General features: G+C 37.8%; 1 protein-coding gene across 4 annotated transcripts in view; it reads right to left on the bottom strand.

The window, feature by feature from the left end:
• Positions 1 to 18,636, bottom strand: part of syne1.L (spectrin repeat containing, nuclear envelope 1 L homeolog) — a 285,490-nt gene that overhangs the window by 19,880 nt on the left and 246,974 nt on the right. For 2 of the 4 annotated variants that reach the window (XM_041562725.1, XM_041562726.1), the window contains 11 exons: positions 16,427 to 16,589; positions 13,829 to 14,016; positions 12,479 to 12,629; positions 8,285 to 8,467; positions 8,023 to 8,160; positions 6,311 to 6,502; positions 5,099 to 5,429; positions 2,536 to 2,604; positions 2,034 to 2,173; positions 1,181 to 1,307; positions 103 to 314 (listed from right to left, as the gene is read on the bottom strand). In XM_041562725.1, the coding sequence (XP_041418659.1) occupies positions 103 to 314; positions 1,181 to 1,307; positions 2,034 to 2,173; positions 2,536 to 2,604; positions 5,099 to 5,429; positions 6,311 to 6,502; positions 8,023 to 8,160; positions 8,285 to 8,467; positions 12,479 to 12,629; positions 13,829 to 14,016; positions 16,427 to 16,589 (1,894 nt within the window). Of the gene's footprint in view, positions 1 to 102; positions 315 to 1,180; positions 1,308 to 2,033; positions 2,174 to 2,535; positions 2,605 to 5,098; positions 5,430 to 6,310; positions 6,503 to 8,022; positions 8,161 to 8,284; positions 8,468 to 12,478; positions 12,630 to 13,828; positions 14,017 to 16,426; positions 16,590 to 18,180; positions 18,372 to 18,636 lie in introns of those variants that run through there. The other 2 variants (XM_041562727.1, XM_018263031.2) reach the window with 2 other exon arrangements.

Below are 18,636 nucleotides of genomic sequence, written 5' to 3'. Positions count from 1 at the left end.
ACCCAGTATAAAGCCACACAATCCAAAAACACTAGAAGCCCCTAATTATATCTACCTACCATATGATTAGTTGTAAGAAGAACATATAATTCTGATATTCACCTTGAGCTTTTTGATTCTCTGTTCTATGGCCTGGATATCAGTGCTGACATCTAACTGATTAAGCTGTTCCACTTCCTCTTCAGTATCTGCCAGCCAATCCCATACATTATTGAGGTCAGAGATGAACTGTTGCCACTGCTGAAGCTTCTGTTTCATTCTGAGCTCTTTATTATGAGCTTGGGCATGAATTAACTCCCAGCGTTCAATAACACCTGCAAGAGCAAATGACAAATCGAACTATTAAACATGCTTAAATTATGTACATTAAAACTCAATGCTTCTTTGAAACTATTTTGGAATATGAATTGTGATTGGATGTTTTGCTATTTTTTCCACTGCCAAACTGCATTCACCAATGCAAAATAGTCTTCAATTTGTTGCTTTGCACATATGTTTTGGCGTATGTTTCTTTACTCCATTTGTGTGTGAATACCATTACTTCTGGCACACACCATCAATTGGCATTTGTGTGTGATTGCGCTTCATAAAAGTTAATTGTGTGTGTGATGTCTGGCAACCTGCTTAGGCCAAGTGCAGACTGAGTGTTGACTCCGCTGTTCTCAGCCTGAGCATTTTTTACTGACTGAGAGAAGTAGATCCATCCACGCCCCAGCTCCGTTTGCAGTCACATGCAGAGGTCAGCCCAAATACGCAAAAGAAGGCACTTTCAGGCCAAATGTTGCTTTGCTCCACTGTGTGTGACTGCACATAGGACTCCACCAAGTAGTCAAAAAAGTTGTCAGAAGAAAGAAAGAGTCTGCTCTGATTCTTCTGCTTAGGAAAAAACAGAAATCTTTCTCAAATCTTTCCTAAGCAGAAGAACATCTTTCTTTCTCCTGACAACTTCTTCCTTGACTACTTGGTGGTCAGGCTGATGGGAAACTGACCAGCAGGTGGCAATGTTGTAACAAAATTAATTTATATTAACAGTACATGCATCCCTTAATATCTTGGAATTAAAAATAAATAAATAATGGGTCTACATTGCAAAAGTGCTTAGAATAGCCCCTTATCAATTTCACATTCACTTATTTATAAAGTTTACTTATTCTTTAAAAATTCATTCATTTTGACTTACCTGATGATTGTGTCTCTGGACTGTTCAAGTTAATAAATCCAGAAAGCTTCTCCTCTTCTTCTTTCAGCTTCTCGCTTACCTTCCTCACAGTGTCTATACTTTCCCGACATTCTCCAAGAAGTTTCATCTAGTCAATATAAGGATAATAATATAGATCCTGCACTGAAATCATATTCAAATTTTACCTCCCACCCGTTTGTGATGCTGGTTGGTGTATGTGTAAAAGCTATGATATCTGGGCAGATTTAATATAGTCTCCAAAGAATTATTATCATTTTTAGACAAATATAGTCCCACTTTTTTGCAAATTGCAATATTTATTTTAGGGTCATATCATTAGAAATACATTTTAGAAAATACTTTTATGGATATACTATTATGTATGCTGGCTTGCATCGGTTTTCTATAATCCTGTATTCATTTTAAATTAATAATATCAATAAAGTACATCAGTTCTGTGCCATCAGTGGTACAGTCTGGAACAGCCATTGTACAAATAAAAGAAAGAAATTGATTGCAGAAACCGAGAGCAAATGAGTTAGGGCAGGACTACACGGCCGATTCCGGCTCGCTGCACAAAATCGCAGGCATCACGTTGGATGCGATGGAAATAAGGTAAGTAATTCAATTGTCGGATTGTGTCACATCAACAATGCAAAACGATCCAACATTGACATTACTTACCTCATTTCCGTTGCATCCGACGTGACGCCTGCGATTTTGCGCAGCGCGTCGGATCACGGTGGAATCGCCCTTAAAGAGCTCACTTTTCTGTAATCAATTATCCTGAGCTGGAACAGTAATAAATTTGCCTTTATAATTTCTTAAAACTGAATGTCGGCGCAATACTTACATAACCCATATAGCTTGAGTCTAGCTCAGGGCCAGTGGGAGTCCTGCTGCGAATAACATTCTCTGTTTGTTGCAAATGGAAGCGGCTGGTGTCCAAAGCTTTGTCTAGATGGCGAATCTGTGTTTCTAATCCTAACTCCCCTAAAACAAAATTATTCACAGGCAACATTATTTTCCATCCTCTAAATTTTAGTATTAAAAAGCTTTACTTGAACCTCTACTGTTATACCGGCAAAGAGCACATTTGTTACTAAAACAGGTCTAGAAAATGTATGAACTATTTTTGTTAGTTGTCTCTGTGGCACACTACTAGTAGCGTTCTTTAGGTTAATGACATGCAGGTTAACGGTGTGTGTACAAAGCTGGCATTTTTGTGTTTGTGGCCATACAACATTAGATAAATTGTCAAGTAGTGTTATGAAGTGACGATTGCTGCGGATGTGGGGATACTGTAGGTTATATATTGTAGGTTACAGGAACAATATCCTGCCCCATTAGCCTACCAGAGGATTTTTTCGGAATATTTTCAGTAAGTTTTATATAGTCTTCTGGACTTTCAGGAATCTCTACATCTGTAAAAATAAATAAGATTTCTCAGTATTTGCAGCTAAAGTGCACAGCTGTTTTGGAGGGCCCCACATGGCAAGAGCAAGAGATATTTTAAGCCCAAAGCACATGGAGCAATTTCCATCCAAAACATCCAGAATAGTGTGAGAATTTTACCAGTGATGGCATTTTCAAGTGACTTAAACAGCATTGTGGGAGCTTTTAGGTGCTTCTAACTTTGTTTTTACTCAAAACATTTCAAACCACTCCATGTGGGAAAGTGGGAATAAAAGGTATCACTCTGCAGATAAAAATTCTTTAAGGTCATTAACATTATACAGCAGGGCTTGAATGTACTCAGAGTCATTCTACAGAAGAGCTTGAAGTAAAAATGGTAAATATACAACAGACAAAATTGTCCCATTAATAATACAGTTTGCAAGAGATACAAAGTTTCTCCTTTTTTTGAGACTGCCAGAGGGCTCAGAAATGTACGGCACCCACTGGTAGATTTCACATATATATTTGCAAACTAGGTTTGCAAACTAGGGTTTTGTTGCTTTACAAAAAAAATTGCTACCCTACTACTACAAGGTATTTTATAAGCACTCATATGACATGTTCTGCATTAGTTATTGATAAATATATTAGAATTAAAGGAACAGTAACACCAAAAAAATTGTTTTAAAAAGTGTTTTAAAGGAGAAGGAAAGGCTTGGTGCACTTGGGGTGCCAAATGTTAGGCACCCCCAAGTGATTCTATTGACTTACCCAAAACCCCAGGCCGGTGTTCCTATCAGCAGAAAACGGCACCGGCACAGGGTGCTTCCAGTGAGCACCACGGAGTGATCCTCTTCTGTCTTCCTCTTTCTTTGCATGGCTGCACATGCGCATTAGAATGAAAAGCCGGAAGAGGATTGCTCCGTGGTGCTCACTGGAATAGCCCTGGGCCGGTGCAGTTTTCTGCTGATAGGAGCACTGGCCCGTGGTTTCGGGTAAGTCAATACAATCACTTGGGGTGCCCTTTAAAGTACTGAAAATATCATGTAGTGTTGCCCTGCACTGGTAAATCTGATCTGTTTGCTTCAGAAACACTATTATAGTTCCTAAAAACAAACTGCTGAGTACTAATGGTGGAAATTAAAAAAAGGCTATATGGCACAGGATAAATAGTGGATAACAGATAACATTATGTTCTACAGAGCTTATCTGCTGTGTAACCTGATCCTTTTCTCCTTTGAATAGCTGCCCCCATTGCAATACAGCAGCTTATTTATATAAACAATAGTAGTGTTTCTGAAGCAAACACACCAGTTTTTCTAGTGTAAGGCAACGCTGCATTATGTTTTTATTACTTTTAAAAATTAAATTTTTTGATGTTACTGGTCCTTAAAGCTTTAAAAAACTTTTCGAAGGCCTTTGACATGCTGCTTTTTCTTTAAAAATCACCATTCTTTGTATAGTTACAGTTAGGGATGCACCGAATCCACTTTTTTGGATTCGGCCGAACCCCCGAATCCTTCACGAAGGATTCGGCCGAATACCGAACCGAATCCGAACCCTAATTTGCATATGCAATTAGGGGTGGGAAGGGGAAAACATTTTTTACTTCCTTGTTTTCTGACAAAAAGTCACGCAATTTCCATATTTTGCATATGCAAATTAGGATTCGGATTCTGCCGGACAGAAGGATTCGGCCGAATCCGAATCCTGCTGAAAAAGGCCGAATCCTGGCCGAATCCCGAACCGAATCCTGGATTCGGTGCATCCCTAGTTACAGTATATACCAATAAATGGTATATGGTATCACTACGTTTCACTTAGCTTTTTATGCATGGCACTGTGATCAATATCTATTGCATTTCAAGATGCATTTCTCCAAAAGAAAATTCTCTTTAAATATCACAAATTAATCTGCTCAATGCAGGCATCACTTACAGCTTGAGCACAGCCACTTACACTATGCTCTTTGTTGACTCCTTTGTAAGTGCTACCTACCTACCTAGAAGGTGATCAACCTACTACGAGTATGTTGTGTCCTAACTGCAAGCTGAATATATCAATAGAGTGTATGAGACATGGACTGCTGCACCACCTACAATAAGCCACACGAAAATATTACAGATAAAAATCAAAATGTTGCAGCACTCCAGAAGGTTTTAAATAGTTTTCATGGAAATATATTGAGCAGTATAGTAGCACAGAAGTCCAGTGATCACAATGATCTTGTAGTAGTAGGCTAAAGGCCAGTATGATCTACTGTGTATAAACTTATTTGCATCACCAGAATAAGCTCAGGACAGTAGCAAATGAATGACTGGTGTAGAGCTCAATATTCCAAACTTCTCTTCACTTTAAACAGAAAAATATTACAGTCAGGGGCGATCCTACCCAATTTTTGCCACCCCGACTGGGGTCGGCAGGGGGGTCCACGTCGCTAGTGCAGAGAGCACCATTGCGCTCTCTGCACTAGAAGAGCCGAATTTCCGGGTTTAAATACAGTAAGTAGAAAGGCATTACCTGTGATACCAGCTGCTCCTTGGGGGAAGTAATTTTTATCTTGTTGTTCCTCCTCATCTGAGCAAAGCGCCTGAGAAACAGCGGTCTCCAGGTCACGACTTAGATCATAGTCATGATCCCATTCCAGTGGGATTGAGTCCATACTTGCAGGTGTATCACGGCCTGATCTTTCACTTCTCATGGGCACAACCAGTGACAATGAATGGTTAGAGGAGGGCAGTGGGGAAAGTGTGCCAGCTGAGGTCTTTGTGTGCCAGGGGATATCAGTCAGGTCAGCTATTTCATCCAAATCCACCTCTCGATCAGAAAAGTCATGCTCATCATCAGTAAGCTGGAAACAGCAGATATAGTTAATGGTAGTTTCTTGTAGAAAAAGTTATTCCTTAAAATCTAGTTTAAAAAAATGCACCTGAGAACTGCTGTGTAAAAAGTGGCATTCTCTTTTAACATTTATTTTTAAAAAGACATTTTCTCTGCAATTTACTTGCCACCTAAAAGTTTCCCATTGATTTAATGGCTTAGTTAAGCTCTTAGACAGTATAACATGATGGCATAAAGCGTGGTTATCTGGAGGGGAGAACAAGTTATTTTTGATATATAATTGCAGGGATCAAGATAGACTACTTCAAATTAAGTTTAACAGGCACTCTTTTTATTCTATTTTCCTCCTAAATCAATATACTAAGTATCCTAAATAGGCCCCTATATATATGTACAATGAGGGACAAAGCAGGTGCCTCAAAGTGTAGAATTTAACCCTTTATCTGAAAGGCTCAATAAAGATTCTGCTCTGTTGTCTGGAAAGATCTTTGATCAATTAAGATACAGTATGTGAAAAAAAGACAAAAAAAGCTGGGGCAAAACAAATGAAAGCATTGACTTTAAACGTAATACACGGAGACACAAAATAACACAAACACATGTTATACAGTGAAGATAGTGGAAACGATTAAGAAACAAATAGACAAAAATTACCATTCCGAATCCCAGCACATGGGCACTTTTTCACCCGGGTGACCCAGACAGAAATCCAAAATTGTACTATGTAAAACAGCACATAAGGTACAGTATTTAGCCAATAAGTGTGTGCCATTTTACTTTGGATAATGTGGAAATGGAGTTAAAGCAAATCTTTCTGGTTTTCCGAGGACAGTGTGTTTAACTAAAACTGAATGGAATTGAAAATGTTATGGAAAAAGCTATATGACATACCGGGAGGCGGATTAGCTTTTTGTGATAACGTTCCACACGACCAAAGACCTCCAAACAATATCTGCGGAGCTCATCCAGTTCTTCTTCAATGACTGCTGCATCCAGTGGCTCACTCTTCTCAATAAGCTGCTCACCATGGGCTATGATTTGATCAATCTTGCCATTGTTTAAGGAGATCTCCTGCTGAAATGCCTGTCAAAAGAAAAATAAGTAATTGCAGTTTTCAAAACATTTATTTCTCCCAATAATTTGTTTCTGTACAGGAAATGTCTTCTGGTAGAAATAAAACCAGTTATCCATACTGATCTACAGAATGTGACCTTTAATCCAACTCTTTCACATGGTCATTGTTGTGCCCATAAGCAGCACCAACAATTGTTGATTTCCCATTCAAAATGCGGGGTGTACTCCCGATACGCCTGACTTAAAAATCTTTCCAAACTTCTTAGTTAACAGGATTAAAACAATATTACCTAGGATACAACAAAATAAACCTAAATTCACCCAAAGGATAGAAACTGTCCCATTTGTGTGCCATACAGCTTGTCATGAATCATGTACTTGCACCTACCTCTTGTGCATTATATGTGATCTGCATCCTTGTACCAGATGTACCTTTGTTAGTGCATCTAGGGAAAGATGCAGTGCACAAAACACTGAATCTCCTTGAACACTGGACACCTAATGCTCTTTCACCAACCTGTGCTCCTTCTAATATGTGCACAACAGGCATACCTCCCAACTGTCCCACTTTTTGCACAGTTGGGAGGTATATCTCCGCTGTCCTGGATTGTAATGTGAAGGACCCATGTTGCTTGGCTCTTCTTCAGTTCCTTCTGGTCAGGTCTCTGCTTACTGCATTTAAGAAAAAATCGAAGATGGCTGTGGAATGCACAACCATCTTGGATTTTTTTCTTCAGATACAGGAAGCAGAGGTCAGGCAGAGAGAGAGAAAGCCAAGAAATATGGGACATAAGAAATAAGAACTTTGGTTTTGGCATTCTGCTTGTGCAAGTCTCTGTGAGGTAATACTTTCATTCTGTCCTTTTCTGCATTGATCTTACTGGCATCTGGTCTGGTGTTAATGAAGGGCTCATTGAGCATTTCTACAGTGATTATACTGACATGTCTGTGGTTAATATGCTGGTTATCCATTTTCTGTTGTAATTATACTGGCATTGCTGGGGATACTATCCATTTTATTAAGTGATTACACTGGTACTTTCTGTGCAAGTCTGCATTAGATTGCATCCAGTCACATACTGAGTTCAAACCAGCAAAAAAAATCTCTTTTCAAGACCCAGAATCTGGATATAACAATAACTTGCAGAATCAGTTTAAAACTCAAAACTGATAATAAATACACATACTAAAGTGAACAGGGCTGGACTGTGATTTAAAATAGGCTCTGTCATTTCAAGCCCAAAAAGACCCCAACAAATAGTCACCATATGGCAGCCCCTTGCCAGTCCAGGCCTGAAAGTGAAACATACTTTATTACATGCCTATATATTGCTAAACTCTCTAAACCATTAGGCATTTGTGCACATAGAAATGGAACACAAAAGGCAACTTTTGCAAGATATATCTACTGATACAAAAGTTTTGCCATGTTCAAAGCACTTCCCATTCAAGAGAAAAGAAAGTGGCTGCCAATGGAGAAGGACATTTTTATTGCAATAATTAGACCTGATGGGTACCATACTGCCTACCTTCAGCTGTTTTAATTTTGCTTGCACATCACATTCAGAAAAATGTTCAATGTTTGTTAATTGAAGATCCATCTCTGTGAGCCATACCAGGATACTATCTCGAGCAGTCTCAAATTCTTCACGCTGGCCAATAAAATGCTGAAAAAAAGTAAATACATATTTTGTATAGTTCCTATTAAAAGTGTTTTTAAAGGAAAATCTAATTTTCTGGGTTGGCTTTACTTTTGCAAGCAGTTAAATTGACAGATTGCCTGATACACACCTTGAGCCTTCTAAGGATAGATGTGACTCTTCTTTGTAAGTTGTCCCAGCGCTGGTTTCCTTCATGGACCATCTGCTTCAGCTTACAGGCAGAGTCAGTGCGATTCTCCCGTGCAAGACGGCGGTACTGTTTATTAATAAGCTCCAGCTGAGTCAGGCTCTCATGCACTTGTCTTTGAAAGGCCTGCCAGAAAGAAGAAACTTAGTTGTCTTCATGCAGAAAAAATTATAGTCATTATACAAAGAGATCAGTGTGAGAGTCATTTTTGGTTGATTTGCAAAAATAATATGCTGTTATCATATAATAAAAGTATAAAACTTGACCTACATGTGTTGTGAGTTTAAGTAACACCTTCACCTACTCTTTTATATCAGCACAGAAATGTTTATACATTTGCCCATTGTGTATTTGGGTATAAAAAAAGTAAATATTTTAGCAGAGATATAGGCCGAGACAAAGAACAAATGGCATTAAGAGTGGTTTTCTTTACCTACAATAGGTAACTTTATCTAACTTAATAGGTAACGTTATTTATATAACTTGCCTAGTTTCAGACACTGATAGCAATGCTAGGTGTAAATAAAAAGCTATATTCAAATATAAGCACAAGAGAATAGAATAAGCGTTGCTTTGCTCTATTTGCACACACGCACATGACAGTATATAAACTATTTTGTATTCAGGATGAAACAGAAAATCTACTGTAGTTGACACTTATTACAACATATAAGAGCTATAAGAAATTAAAAGAAACCAACTGAATTAAACTGTGGTGATAATTTATTTAGACCTCTTTAAAGTAGGGGATGCACCGAACCACAATTTTGGTTTCGGCCGAACCCTCAAATCCTTTGTGAAAGATTCGGCCAAATTCCGAACCGAATCTAAATCCTAGGGATGGTGACCAAAATTTGCTGAAAAAGGCAGAATCCTGGATTCAGTGCATCCCTACTTTAGTATGTTATAGAATGATCAATTCTAAGCAAGTTTTATTTTTTTATATAGTTTTTATTTATTTGCCTAATTCTGACTCTTTCCAGATTTCAAATGAGGTTCACTGACCCCAGATGACAAAAACACATGACCTGTGAGTCTACAATTGTTCTGCACTTATTTTTCTTTTCAGACCCTCTATTCTATTCATACTCCAGCCTCTTATGCAGTGCATCATAGGCTATTTTGGACCTTAGCAACCAGATTGCTGAGATTGCAGACTGGAGAGCTGCTGATACTTAAAGGGATACTGTCATGGGAAAAAAAAATTTTTTCAAAATGAATCAGTTAATAGTGCTGCTCCAGCAGAATTCTGCACTGAAATCCATTTCTCAAAAGAGCAAACAGATTTTTTTATATTCAATTTTGAAATCTGACACGGGGCTAGACATTTTGTCAATTTCCCAGCTGCCCCATGTCATGTGACTTGTGCCTGCACTTCAGGAGAGTAATGCTTTTTGGCAGGCTGCTGTTTCTCCTTCTCAATGTAACTGAAGGAGTCTCAGTGGGACATGGGTTTTTACGATTGAGTGTTGTTCTTAGATCTACCAGGCAGCTGTTATCTTGTGTTAGGGAGCTGTTATCTGGTTACCTTCCCATTGTTCTTTTGTTTGGCTGCTGGGGGGAAAAGGGAGGGGGTGATAATCACTCCAACTTGCAGTACAGCAGTAAAGAGTGATTGAAGTTTATCAGAGCACAAGTCACATGACATGGGGCAGCTGGGAAATTGACAAAATGTCTAGCCCCATGTCAGATTTCAAAATTGAATATAAAAAAATCTGTTTGCTCTTTTGAGAAATGGATTTCAGTGCAGAATTCTGCTGGAGCAGCACTATTAACTGATTCATTTTGAAAAAAAATTTTTTTCCCATGACAGTATCCCTTTAATAACTCAAATACCACAAATAATAAAAAAATAAAACCGACTGCAAATTGCCTCAGAATATTACTGTCTACATTATATTAAAAATGAACCCCTTTAATAGCATGTTCTTTGGCTCTACCATTGGGATATGATGTATGTATGTTCCAGTATTACAAAATGTATAGGTTTCTAGAAAATATAAAGTTGTTATGACGTGATGACAGCAACTGTTTGGCCTGAGTACAGAGTAAAACTGTTGCTCTGTGAGAAGGCAGCTGAGGACATTCCAGGCAGCTGTGATGCCTCTATGGAAATGCCTGGCGTTATAGAGTTACAAGCGTCAGAGAATTTGGAATGTACACACAAACGTGCACTTGTTTTCATAGTCATCATTGCTGCCCAACATCAGTGCTCAAAGGAATCTGCTTCTGCTATTACTCAAAGAATAGGTGTTTCAGTGAAGACCATCTGGATACACAGTACAGGTAGGAGGTTCTGTTATCTGGAAACTCGTTATCCAGAAATCTCCATATTATGGGAAGGTTGTCTCCCAGAGACTCAATTTTATCTAAATAATCCTGATTTCAAAATAATTTCCCTTTTCTCTGTAATAATAAAACAGTACCTTGTACTTGATCCAAACTAAGATATAATTAATCCTTATTGGAAGCAAAACCAGCCTATTTGGGTTTATTTAATGTTTACATGATTTTCTATTAGACTTAAATTAACTTTTAGTATGTTATAGAACTCAGTTCTATAACATACTAACTGACTCAGGTCAGTTCTAAGCAACTTTTCAATTGGTTTTCACTATTTATTTTTATCGTTTTTTAATTATTTGCCTTCTTCTGACTTTCAAATTGGGTCACTAACCCCATCTAAAAACAAATGGGCTACACATTTATTGTTATTGCTACTTTTATTACTCATCTTTCTATTCAGGCCTCTTCTATTCATATTCCGGTCTCTTATTCAAATCAATGCATGGTTGCTAGGGTAATTTGGACCCTACCAACCAGATTGCCGACATTGAAAACTGGAGAGCTGCTGAATAAAAAGCTAAATAACTCAAAAACGTCAAATGATAAAAAATAAAAACCAATTGCAAATTGTTTCAGCATATCACGCTCTACATTATATTAACAGTTAATTTAAAGGCGAACAATCCCTTTAAGATATGAAGATCCAAATTAAGGAAAGATCCCCAGGTCTCGTATGTGTATACACATATATGAAGCAAAAAGGATGCTGTGTAAAGTCAGCTCAGCTCTTAATCATAACATGTATGCTCCTCAGGCTGAAAAAACAATTGAAAAAGTAGATATCACCCAAGACTGCCCTGTATATGTGCTCAATTACATGAGGGGAATCTGCCAGAAACTAAACAGTGAGGGGTTTAGCCAAAAATGCTCAAGGGTGGATTTTCTTGCCAACATCATCCCCTTCTCTCAATGCACACATTCTGGCTGGTACCAGCTTAGGTCTACCTTTTACTAGACTTCTGATTCAGAGTGAAGTAAAGTTTAGATGAGCCAGTTGGTGCTAACAACTGGTATGATCTCGGCTTACCACTCAGAATCTTAAATCCGATTTATCAGGTCATGCTCTATTACAACAATTGCTTTATGCCATTGGTCAAAATTGAGAAACTTCCATAACGTAAATAATATCACATAAAGAATTTTACCCCTTTTATACAACATGCCCAGTATTATGTGTATAGATTCTTAGAAGTCAAAGCATTTTGCCCTAACAATAATGTATACCACTAAGTACAGGTATGGGATCTGTTATCCAGAATGCTCGGGACCTGGGTTTATGGATAATGGGTCTTTCCATAATTTGGATATTCATACCTTACGGGGCTGATTCACTAAATTCGAGTGAAGGATTCGAAGTAAAAAAACTTCGAATTTCGAAGGTTTTTTTGGGCTACTTCGACCATCGAATGGGCTACTTCGACCTTCGACTACGACTTCGAAACGAAGGATTTGAACTAAAAATCGTTCGACTATTCGACCATTCAATAGTCGAAGTACTGTCTCTTTAAAAAAAACTTCGACCCCCTAGTTCAGCAGATAAAAGCTACCGAAGTCAATGTTAGCCTATGGGGAAGTCATTCGATTCGAAGGATTTAATCGTTCGATCGAAGGAATAATCCTTCGTTCGTTCGATCGAAGGAATAATCCTTCGATCGTTCGATCGAATTTTCTGCGCTAATTAACCCTCGATATTTGACCCATAGTGAATTAGCCCCTACGTCTACTGAAAATATAAAATTTTATATATTTTTCAGAAAACTTTAGAGCGTCATACATATACTTCTGAATCACCTCAAATTTTTTTAACTCCTCTTTTGCCACAGTGTAGAGCACACCAGAAGAACTGGGGAAGGCAGCTGTCCTTTCAGAAATTGTAAGCCAGTCTTCAAACCGTGAGAAGTCGTCCAGAAACTTCTGCCAGAGCCTCCATGTTTCTTCAATTCTGCAGAGAAATGGCAAAACAAGGGTTCTAAGCTCTTATGTTTGTATCACAAATAGTATTTTACCTGCTAAAGATCAACAGTCAGCTACTGTTACCCTCTGATTTACAAGCAACAGCTGTGGGGAAAAAAAGTGGCGGCTAGCCAGGTCATGACATTAATATGTGACAAATGTCCAACTGCTCCTGCTGGATTAAACCAGTTGCTTGAGTGCTGAAGAAGCTCACTTAGAACAGAACAAAGAAACATTATAAACAAGTTGGAACTGTAATGAACTTAAAGATTAATGAGCTTCTTCTTCACTGTTACCTCTACACGTGACACTTGAAAATAACTTGTTTCCGGCTATTTCAACCAGTTTGTCTATTCATATTTATTATTAATTTTATTTAAATATACTACAGTATATTACATCCATTTTAGAAACTGAAAGAATAGTGAAGCACAAATGTAAATACAGTACAAAAAAATGGATTGGTGTTGTGTTACAGGTATGGGACCTGCTATCCAGAATGCTTGGGCCCTGAGGATAAGAGGTATTTTATCATTTGGATCTCCACACTTTATAATGAAAAATTATTTAAACCTTATATAAACCCAATAAGATTTTGCCTCCAATAGGGATTAATTATATCTTAGTAAAGGCCAAGTACAAGGTACTGTTTTATTATACTAAGGAAAAAGTGAAAAATGTGAATCATTTCTTTGTCTTTGGGAGATGGTTTTCCCGTAATTAGGAGCGTTCTGTATAACAGGTTTTCTGATCCTATACATTTACTACTTGTGTAAGTGTTAATGAATTTGTTGTGCCCTCCCACTACTGCCATTAAAACATTTAACTACTACTGTATGTAAATAAAATGGTCACAGAGAAAAATAAATATAATAAATAAATCTGTACACAAGAACCATCACAGATAGTCAGCTATGACAGAATCTCAGTCAAATAGACACTACAAAGGGGCTGTAGACATCCAATATATCTTTATTATCATATGCGTAGGTGGCTTACAATCCTGTCTTACTACAAAGACAAAAGCTTTTTTTTGCTCCTCAGCTTGTATTGGGGTCTTTTTTTCTGTGCTTATTACTTACAATCTATATATTAGGCTTTCTTTTTTAAACAGTATAAAAAAGAGCAGCTTCCATAGTGTGCAATTCTTATCAAATTGGAGGACTTATAAGTGGTACAGGAACTTACTTTAATCTCCTTTCCATGGACATTGCACAAATATTCCGCCACCGGCGGTCCAGACTCCGTGTAGCCTGCTGGATCGAGTCACATTCAGTGTCTGTGGCACACGCATCACAGTCATGTAGGAGAACTTCACACAGGTTGAGGACAGATGCAACTCCAGTGCTATGCTTTTCTATGTCTCTCTGCAGCTCCTGTAAAGAAAAAATGGAAGGTCACTTTCCTGCACACTGACACTGGGTGAATCTCATACTGATTGGCCAGCATTTTGAATGATACCAAAGACTATCTTTCAATTTTAGTGAGCATAGACAATAATCTATACAGTGATGAAGACGGCATTCCATTTTGTTTATGATAACTAGCCTTAGAGGCTAATATTTCCTCCTAGAGAAGTTTGAATCACGGAGACTATTAGGGTGAAAGTCATGGCAAAAAAATATAAAAAATAGCAAACATGGGAATAATATAAATATAGGAAAAATATAAAACACAGATAAATGTGAAGGATTGTGCATTCGACTACCTCAAGCAATAGGTAATTCTGTTAATATCTGCTGTAAATTATGAACCTTAGAATAATCAATCCCCATAATAACCATATTGGAATGTTAGATTAGGAGTCCTGCGCAAGATCTTTAAAACTTTGTTGTTAACTGCAATACCATCATGGCAAAGGTAAAATCTGTAAAAAAGGTGAATATTTTATTCATTGATATTTGATGAACCACTGGAAATGTACCACCAACTTCATAAAACATATATTAAAATAACTCACACAATCATTTCTTTCCAAGCACTATAATAAGATGTAAAGCTTTACAGCATACACAGAAAAAGGCCACTATACCATCATTTTTTATTTTCCCTTTGTTGTTGTCTATTGAATATATTCGGGGACAAATGTACATTTTATTTCTATATAGGTATTATTGAGAAACATGCCCTTAAATTAAGATACAGTAGCAGGTCACAAGACATGGAGTAATATAACAGTGTGGCTAGCCAATAGGGTTTATAATTGCATTAGATGAAATAACCCCACTAGCCTGTATGTAAAAAAATGTAATTCAGAATACAAATGGAATATAGCAAATATGTATGCTCTGTGATACTGTATCTCTAGAGACATTTTCTCAAATCTCCCAACCAGATTAGGCCCTTTAAAAACAAACACCATAATCCATAAGGATGCACCGAATCCACTCTTTGGGATTTTGCCGAATCCCAAAATCTTTTGTGCAAGATCCGCCTGAATCCCCGAATCCTTCGTGAAAGATTTGGTCAAATCCCCAAATCCTTTGTGAAAGATTTGGATGAATACTTACTTCCTTGTTTTGTGATGAAAAGTCACTTGATTTCCCTTCCCACCCCTAATTTACAAATTCAAAATAGGATTCGGCTTTGGTTCGGTCAGGCACAAGGATTCGGACAAATCTGAATCCTACTAAAAAAAAGCCGAATCTTGGACAAAACCTGAACTGAATACTGGATTTGGTGCATCCCTATAATCTATACACTCCAATTCCATGTTCCCTTTGTATGCTCATTGGTAAAGTAACCCTATTAAAAATTAAAGAGAAGAGTAGAGAAGACATTTGACATATTACTGAAAAATGTACATTTATTTACATTAATATTTGTAATGTCTCTTCCAGATATGGGGAAACCTAGAGCCCTCCAGTGGCATCTTAACTACAACTCTCAGCATACTCTTTGTGAAGTGTAAAGATGTTTCCTCTGGAAATTCCTACCTAAAAAAATATTTTTTGGGTACTGGTAGCCTTGTCTGTAGCACACTCAAGAAATGATTACAATTATTACATGCTATACTATTCCAGTGCTTTGATTTTATGGTATTATCCACTTAATTGTCTCTGGAGAGTGCTACCTATTTTGCCAGGATATACTCAGGTTCTACCATATGCGGGATGATGGAAGCTGTTATTTAGCAACTACTGGAAGGCTACAGGTTTCTCATTTTTGTGCTATCCCATGCAGGTTTTCCAATTCTGTAATCCATATGGGGGAATGTATAAATCAATTTTCAACCTAACCTGCATGCAATAGCTTATGTTAGCAATTGCATTTTGTCCTAAATGCTCTCAGACTTGATTTTTAAATTATGATTTTGTACTTATGGAGACTAATGTGTTTTATATTCCTGAGATTTTTTTTTTTAAATTTTTGGTTAAATGTTTGGTTGTAGCTTTGCACGGTAAAAATTATTTCCGTTTTGGCATGTGTCCTGGGTTAGGTTATATTAACACAGATATTTGATATATTCGTGCTAACTGTATAGTAGGAAAGACTCATTTGCAGGTACAAACATTAAAAGCTCATATCTTGTTTGCAATTAGGCAAATACGAACATTCCCCCACTAGTATCTTTCACTCATTTGGAATGCCAGCTCTTTGGTGCCATACCTGTTTCAAGAGGCGCCTTTGTGTTGTTTCTGACAGATCCAACGCAGGTGCATTAGCAGCCAAGTGCGTTCCTGCACTCTGGCTTCCCATGAAGTGGAGCCAATGCTATTTATCTTTTTCATGGTTTTACTCCTGTTACAGGCAGGAGCCTTGTACCTTACATATTTGGGGGTTTACCTGCTGCTCATTAAGTTTCCTTTGTATTTCTTCAGAATCACTGGTTTCATAGACGATGGGTTTGGATAACTCAGACTCAATATGCCCCAGCCATGATCTCAGGCTGCTCATGTTCTTATCTAGCTGTTGCACAGCAACCAAGGTCTCCTTTAGTTTCTTCACTCTGCAAAAAAAAAAATATATGTATAGTACCTGGTGTGTTGCCATTTAATCATCTACAGCGTGAAAGTACAAATACGGCATTTAAATGAATACTGCTAGGCTACAGGAAAGAAAAGCTAAAAGAAAACAATTGTCTTCAATAGCTTTTGCACTAATCAATCCTGTACTGTTTTACCCAGAATGTTGATGTTTCCTGCATTGTCCCAGACATTTAAAGGTTAAAGACACATAACAGAAGCACATGCTCAGAGGGAAATACAGCTAGAAAGACAGATATGCAAAGAGAGAATGACATATGAAATATACAAGGAGGAGCAATGAGATAAGGAGTAAGGTTAAGTGATCAGGGGAATTTACTAGATACTATTAGAAACTACACAAAGAAAAGAAAGATTGATCACAGATACTGTAGATGTAGAGTTTAGCCTGAGAAATCATTAGTCGCCAGGCGACAAATCTCCTCTTCTTCGTGTCGACTAATCTCCCCAATCTGCCTTCCCCTGCCTTCCGCCGTCTAAAATGAAAATCGCCTGGGGGCAGACACATGGAGCACTTCGTTTTCCGTAGTCGCCTGAAGTTTCCTTGTGAGGCAATTACAGGCGACTTCGGAAAACAAAACACTCCGTGTGCCTGCCCCAGGCGATTTACATTTTAGCCAGGAAGGCAGTTCGGGGAGATTAGTCGCCGTGAAGAAGAGGAGATTTGTCGCCTGGTGACTAACCTCCCCCAATCTGCCCATGTGGCCAGACTCTTATGATGGATGAATAAACTAAGCCAAGTACTTCTGGCATGTCTGAGTAAATTTAGAGCATCAGACACCACTCACTCAGTGCTGAGTTTGTTGCCCAGTGCTCCCATTACAAAACACATAAACACAAAAGGAGAGAGAACACATGCACATTATCAGCAGGGGTGTGATACAAAATGCATAGACAATGCTTAATATATGCGGGCATGATAAAAAGGGGAGCCTATATATAACTGCAATTAGTCAGTAACAACTGCATGTGTATTTTCTTTCTACTGTGAAAAAAAAGCAAAAAGAATCTTATTACTGGGAAAGTAGACAAGCAATCCCCATAACCATGCGAATCAAGGGATAACATTTTATATCCAGGAACACTGGCAATATATATATATATATATATATATATATATATATATATATATATTATGATGGAATGAACTTGATGGGGTTGAACTTGATAGACTTTTTACAACACAAATTAACTATATAAAAATAACTACATAAAAATGTGAATGAATGCCTTTTCTTAGTTCCCAAGCACAACATGGCAAAATAAATTAACAAAGCCACATACACAAGCACATTCTCCAGTAGGCAACCTTTTAAACAAAACATCTCAGACTAGACCAAACACTAATAAACACAAATACATCAATGTAGTGCCCTCACTATACAATGATACTGTACCCCTATAAATAAATTATAAATTGTCAATGCAATGGCAGCAACCACTAACTATGAGCTTTTTAGTTATTGCACCCAAGTCCTTAATAGCAGGTAAAGCTAAAGTGTGCAACGGGAAGCACTCGGCATGCATAATATACAAAACAACACATTTTCCTGCCTTGAGACATCACAGTCGCAGTCAGGGAGTTCAGAATCCTCTATGTCATCCTCTGCCATTCTATGTGCGCCCAGATCAGCAATTGCTGCCGCTAGCACCATGAAAGTACTCATTAGTAAAAACAAGACCATGAGCAATTAATGCTCATCTGCAGAACAAAGTTTTGCTTCACCGCTGCAGCGAACTCTGAAATGTGTTCTGCACACAAGCACTTGTAAATTTAATCTAGGGCTGTGCAATGTGAGACCAAGTGCTTGAACAAATGGTCATGCTTCTAAAAAAAGCCTGCTACTCAGGGGCATGTGTAGGCTCAGTCTCATGGAATGCTGCCTGTGCCCCTGCACTAACTTAACACAAACACTACATGTGACATAGACACAATAGCAATGGAAAAGGTTTTGTAAGTCTTTTTTCTTGATTCCTGTAGCACTTTAACTACTGTATAAGTAAGATCTC

Source organism: Xenopus laevis, chromosome 5L (assembly GCF_017654675.1).
Source record: "Xenopus laevis strain J_2021 chromosome 5L, Xenopus_laevis_v10.1, whole genome shotgun sequence".
NCBI lineage: Eukaryota > Metazoa > Chordata > Amphibia > Anura > Pipidae > Xenopus > Xenopus laevis.
Note: the sequence above shows the minus strand (reverse complement) of the source record. Positions and strands in the feature narration are given on the sequence as shown.